The following is a 6,459-nucleotide window of genomic DNA, read 5'->3' on the forward strand; positions in this document are numbered from 1 at the left end:
GAGAGCAATTAAGGGGACTGGGAAGAAATGGGGGTGTGAGGGGAGAAGGAAAGTAAAAGGAGAAATGAGAATGAAGAGATATAATGATGGGGAAAAATAGGGTATGAAGGTAGCCAAGGAAGAGGAAGATGGGGATGAGGGAAATGGGAAGAGTATAGGAGAAATATGGTTGTAGAGGGATAGGGGGAGTAGGAAGGGAAATTCGAGTGTGAGAAAAGATCAGAAAATGTTAGGGGAAATTGGGATGGAGGAAAGGGGGAAATGGAGTTAAAGAGATATGTCAGTAGAGAGAGATCTAGATTGTGAGGGGAGCTAGAGATAGGGGAAGCATAAGAGGGGATGCTAGGAGACATCAGAATTGAGGAAAAAAGATTGGTAGGGAGGGGAAGAGTGATGGGAGGGGGGAAAGGGAATGAGGAGAGATGAGAGTATAAAGGAAGATTAGGGAATGGAAGGAAAGGTGGAAGGGGTGTGTGTGAGAAGATGGGGAATATTCCCTTCTCACTCTCTTAAGCTCTTAAAGGCATCAGAGCATCTTGTTAATTGTTTATCTCCCAGAGCGACTAATGAAATTAACTCTGCAAAATGCTCATCAGGTCAGCTGCAAGGGTCCCCCTCCGGCTCCTAGTTGAATCCAATCGACTTCTTCCTTCTCCTAAATCTTGTCTGACCCTGCCAAGCCTTCACTTGCATACTTTCTCCAGGTCTTCTGACTCTCAATAGTAAGGGTGTGGAATATTCTCTGGGAGAAAGGGGGAGAAAAGCCTTCACCGAGACAGGCTGGTATGCTGGAAAGAACACTAGCTTTGAAGTGGAGATCTGCATTTGTAGTCCACTCGGCTACTTACCTAGTTGTGGGACCCTGTGCATATCTATTACCTATTTCACACCTCAGTGCCCTTATTTTAAAAAATAAAGTGGGTGGACTGAATTATCTCTGAAGCTCTTTCTAGTTCTACTGTTCTAACATTCTATGTTCTAAGGGAGTTTCTCACTCTAAATTCTATAAACCTTGAAATGGATATGGCATTCCTGATTCTTCCTAGAATCAGGAAGCTCTGAATTCAAATCCTACCTCAAACACTTATTAGTTATGTGACTGTGGGGCAAGTCACTTAACCTCTGCCTCAGTTTCCTTAATTATAAAATGGGGGTAATAATATCTCCCTCTCAGAGTTGCAGTAGTGTAGTATTATTTGTAAAGCATTTAGCACAGTCCTGACATAGGAGATGCCATATAAGTGATGTTATTGTTGTTGTTGTTATATGAGAGTTCTGGAGCCTAGGACAGACCATGGAAACCACAGGCAGGAAAATTTGAGAGGCTCTGGCTGTCCGGACCCGTCTGTTGTGGGACATAAAGCACAAGACATATGTCTGCAGATGAGCCAATGTGGGTTATGGTACTGTGTTGTAGAAGAGAGATGTGGAGGAAACATGACATCACAGGATTTAGCGCTAGAAAGGGTATTAGAGGTTAGCCACTCCAACTGAGCTCCAAAGAGGATAAATAATTTGCCAGAGACTCTATAGCTAGTACCTAGGATCACAGATGTAGGTGAGCTTACATGCATGTGTTTATGGTTTGGGATACAGGGAATAATCCTTAAGAGTTCCTTCTAGTTCTTTGATTTAAAAACAAACGTCAGAGAATGATGAGGGAGACCTCTCTCTACTATGGGAGAAAATGCTTTATTCCTCTTATTCATTCAGCCCTAACTCTCTATATAGAAATCTTATCTATCCTTCAAGACCCAACTCAAGTGCCTCTTTTTCCAGGACACTATCTTAGTTCCTTCAACTAGAAGGGATCTCTCTGTCCTGTGAATTCCCACGAAACTGTGGCTATAGCCCCTCCTATGGCCCTTTTATTCCCCTTGCCCTGTACCACCATGGGCTACTAATCTAACTCATTAGATTGAGCAGAAGTCAGCTCTTGTTCCTTTCAGCTTGGCAAAGGGGTGCATGCCCACAGTAGGTCCTCAATAAAAACTGCAGAATGAATGAAGGATGCAAAAGAAATGAAAGATGCTGTCATCACTGATTAGATATTGGGAAGCTGAGCAGAAGGAGGTCTGCAGGAGAGATGGAGAATATAGTTAGCCTTTCTACGTGTGCAGCAGGGGACTGACAGTGCCCCCTGGAGGACCCACTCACCAAGATCTGGATTCAATCTCTTAAAAATTGTGGTTAAGACTACTTGACTTGGTCAGAGAAGGGCTCTGCCATTTATTGGCTATTTGACCTTAACCAAATAATTTTCCTTTCCTAAATCTCAGCTTCCTTATCTGTAAATGGAAATGTAGTGTTTATGCTATTTACTTCATGGATTATTAGAAGGAAGATGCTTTGTAAATTTTAAAGCATCATAGAAATATGAAGCTTTCATTGTTACAATTATTCTCATTCTAATCTATCATCCTGTCCTTGGTTCCCAATACGAGGACATATGCTTGAGGGAGCCTGTCTGTGGGATTGGGATCAGGTATGAAGTGAGATGTTATCTCCCTGATCTTCTCTTCTTCAATCTCTCCCCAATTTCCTTCCTCCTAAAACTGACAATAGTCTTACCTACAACTCAGTCCTTTTTCCTTCAAGACCTTCCAGAAACCTACAAGTTTGGCAGAGGAGAGGAGTGTAAAGGGCATGGAATGGACCCAGAGTAGAAGAGGAAGGAAAGAGAATCTTAGGTCATCTCCCCAACAAACAACCAATTGTCTGGTTACTATTCATTCCTCTTTTGTAATATTTGCCCCAACTTATTCAGGGTCATCATCACTTTTTAGTTAGCCTACTATAATATCCTCCTATTTGGCTCCTTGCTTTCAATTTCTCTCCATCCTATAATGGGAAAAGCATAAGATTTGGGATCAAAAGATGTGAGACAAGTCATTATATGATTAAATCTCTTTGGGACTCAATTTCCTCATCTATAAAATGAAGGATTTAGAATAGATGACATCTAAGGTGCCTTTCAACCTTATGTTCTATGATTCCTCCACAGTCTATCCCACTTGGCCTATCACATTTAGCTTCCTAATACACAGTTCTGACCAGTCATTCCCTAGATTAGAAATCCTCATTGGTTCACTGCTGCTTAATTGTTTAACTTGTCTCCCTTCAGTCCTCATTTAACTTCAATCTCCCTCACCACATTCACACTTCCCCTCATGAACTTTTTGATTTGGATTGGAATTGCATCTCACACACCTCCATCTTTTCTATCTTAAACTTAGGTGCCACCTCCTCCATGAAGCCTTCCCTAGCTACAAAGGATCTCTCTCTCTCTCTCTCTCTCTCTCTCTCTCTCTCTCTCTCTCTCTCTCTCTCTGTCTCTCTCTTTCATTCTCCTTCCCTCTCCTCTAATCTCTTATATATTCTATTAGGACTTCTCTATGCTTATCATAACTTGCATAACAATTATTTGTGTTTTTCCCTCATCCCCTTATCTTAGTAAATTTTTTTGACCCATAAAGGGAGCATTTATGCCTTATTTCTCCTCTGCATCTCCCCCAGCACAGACCCAGTGCCTTGCTCACAGAAAGTGGTCAATACAGATTTTTAAAAATTGAATTGAAGACAGGGCATGCTATTCACCAAGCCCTCCATCTGCTTTGTTCTGCCGTTGTTGAAAGGCTTTTTCAGTCGTTGGACTTGAGGTCAGGAAATCCGGGCTTAAATCCTGGCTTTGCAATATAAAGCTCTGCAAGTTTGAGCAAATCACTGGACCTCTCTGGTCCTCGAACTCATCCTCTGCAAAATAAGTGGGATGGATTGGGTGATGTGAAGTTCCTTTTGACTATAAAATGCTATGATTTATTCCTTTACTCCAAAGACTCCATCTGTCTACAAGTGGGTCATGGGAAGGGCAGTGGCCACCTTGAAGAGTAGAGTGGGAGCAGAGATTTCCCAGTGCCGGCAGTTGGAAAGGGATTCGCCTCCAAATGACCCCCCCCCTTTCAGTAAGATTCTGGGGCAAAGATGCGGCTCCATCTTCCACATTTCCCCTACTCTGCCTTTTTGTGGGGGCTTCCCTGGGAAGATTAGCTGACTTCATCCGTAATGGAGAGTGAGGGAAGTGTAGAGGGGGGCTCAACGAAGCCACGGCCCAGTGGCGTGAGGGGGAGGGGGCCTGGGGAGAGACCCCTTTGTTGTATGGGCACGAATGGGTGTGGCTGTGTTCCCGGAACGCCGGAGGCTGCGGGGCCTCTGCAGGCTTACAGCCTGGTCCCTGACCTCTCCCGCACCTGAGCCTCGTCCCGGACTCCCAAGGCGGCTGGGTCCAGGCCGGACTCCCGCTACTTTTCAGTTGTGCGACCTTGGACAAATTACTCTTCCCTTTCCCTCTCAGCAAGCTCCATGTCTGTAAGGGATTGGACTAAACCGCTTCTAGGGCCCGTCCCACTCGGACATTGCGTGGTTTCGCGCCTCGGTTTCCCCATCTGTAAAACTAGGGAAGACCCGACGATACCTAGGTCGTTTGCCAGCACAACAGGGCTCTTATTCTGCCATCATTCCAGGGGTGTGGGATCCAGCCCAGGTTTCTGCCCCCTTCCCCGGGGGCATCTACGAGGAGGAGGAGGAGGAGAAGGAGGAGGAAGAGAACCTCCCCTCCCCGCCTTAGGAGGGATCCCCAGAGCTGGGGGCGGCCGGGACTCTCAGCAGCGCCGCGCTGCGCGGCCCCTCCTCCCTGCCTGCTCCGGCTCGGGCGCCGTCGCCGCTCCGGTCCGCGGGCTCCAGTCCGGGTTTTGCGGCGCCCCCCCGCCCCCGCCCCCCCCCAGCTCCGCTCCCTGGCTGCGGCTCCGCGCGGCTCCGCTCGCTGCGCTCCGCCTGCATTGCCGCGGACCCGGCGCCCAGGGAAGCCACGCGCGGGCCGGCGCGGCCGGGGAGTGGCGTCTATGCAGCCGGCCCGCCCCGGGGAGGGCAGCGGCCCCCGGGGCATGGACACCGGGGCCGGCCCGGGCCGGGGCACTGGGCTGAGGTGCTGAGTGGCGCGGGGCTCGGGGCTCGGGGCGCCCGCACCCTCTTGCCCGCACCCTCCTGCCCGCATTCTCCTCCCGCGCGCCTGGCCATGGGCTGCTCCCCGCGGGGCCTGTGGCCCGCGCTCCTGGCTCTCGTCCTCGCCGTCCGACTCCGCGCCTCGGGTGAGTCACGCGGCGCGTGCGCGGCCAGGGCTCCGTGGGTCCGGGGCTGGGGGTGCGGGGGTCCTGGCGCGCGCCCCGCAGGGAGAGCTCGCCCCGCATGGCCCGGGCCCCCCGAGGCCAAACTTTGCGGGCCGGGATGCGGCTCCTCGCTGTCCTACGCCCATCTCCCCGGGCCCCTTCCTTTTCGCCACTGGCGCCCCCGCCACCACCTCCTGCCCCTCTCTCAGCCCCACCACCTCCTCGACTCACCAGACACCCTCCATCCCCCCCCCCTCCGCCCCGGGCCGCCGAATTCTGGGTTCTGCGAAGCCTTCTGAGCACCTGGGGTGGGGGGCAGTCGTGTAAGATAGATGCCCTAGAGCGGGCGTTCTTGGAGGAGCCCTGGGCGAGTGAACTTTGCAAGCTGGTGTGCTGGTACTCGAAGGCCACGGCGGGGGTAGAAGTGGGAAGGGGGCCGCCGAAGAGGACATCAGGGAGGACTCTGCCCTGGTTCTAAGCTCAGAAAACCTAGTGAAGTCAACAGACCCGTCCCTGGTGCGTGTCCCCTACTGAAAGTACAGCATCCCTTCTCCTGCCCGAATCCCATCTGTTCCAGCCCTCGGTCCCCTCTGCCCAGGGATGCTCCCTTCGCCAGCCTGCCCTGTGATGGGCTTAGCAGGCACCCGGGGATCTGCACACATCTGGCTGGCCAGCCTGACTGCCTGCCCACCTCCGGCGCAGGTCGGACATGCCCCATGCATACCTAAGATAAGCTTCCATATGGACACAGTAGCTGTGCCCTCCAGGGATCTCACAGGGAAACATTCTTTTTTCCTTCATTAGCTATGAGTTGAGTGGAGCCCCTGCCTCCCTCTTGTCTTCTCTCCATTCTTCCCCTCCCTCCCTCTCTCTCCATCTTTCGTCCTTCTTGATCCGAGCCCCTACCTTTTCCTTGCCCTGCCCATCCTGTTTCTTCCTCTGCCCTTAGGGGCAGTAAGTGGCTGGTTTGTGCCTCAGGAGATGGGACAGCTACCTGTCCAGGACTCCTGCAGGCGCCAGGGATGCTGCTGTAAGCCTCCCCAAGCTCCTTTCCCTTTTCCTCTAGAGACCTTTGTCCCAGGTAGAGGGCAGGGCATCGGAGAGCCTGGCTGGGGCACTGGAGGGACAGTTAGTCACTGGGTGATTAAGGAAAGCTGTTGCAGAAGTGGTCTTAGTCATCGGGGTCAGTCCCAGTCACAGGGGTAACTCAAGGGGCCAGAGGCCTTGTGCTGCAGGATTTATTGGGAGAGTCTGCTGGTTAGAGCTCCTTGGGGGAAGTGCTGTCTGATTGATGCTG

The 6,459-nt window shown here is 51.1% G+C and overlaps 1 protein-coding gene across 2 annotated transcripts in view; it reads left to right on the plus strand.

Annotated features, from left to right (window-relative positions):
* The first annotated feature begins 4,881 nt into the window (after positions 1-4,881).
* The window catches only part of UNC5A (unc-5 netrin receptor A), a 101,621-nt gene continuing 100,043 nt past the window's right edge, over positions 4,882-6,459 (plus strand). For both annotated transcript variants that reach the window (XM_051979006.1, XM_051979007.1), the window contains exon 1: positions 4,882-5,144. In XM_051979006.1, coding sequence (XP_051834966.1) covers positions 5,072-5,144 — 73 coding nt within the window. In that variant the 5' untranslated portion in view covers positions 4,882-5,071. The remainder of the gene's footprint in view (positions 5,145-6,459) is intronic.

This window comes from Antechinus flavipes, chromosome 2, assembly GCF_016432865.1.
Source record: "Antechinus flavipes isolate AdamAnt ecotype Samford, QLD, Australia chromosome 2, AdamAnt_v2, whole genome shotgun sequence".
In the NCBI taxonomy this organism is placed as follows: Eukaryota; Metazoa; Chordata; class Mammalia; order Dasyuromorphia; family Dasyuridae; genus Antechinus; species Antechinus flavipes.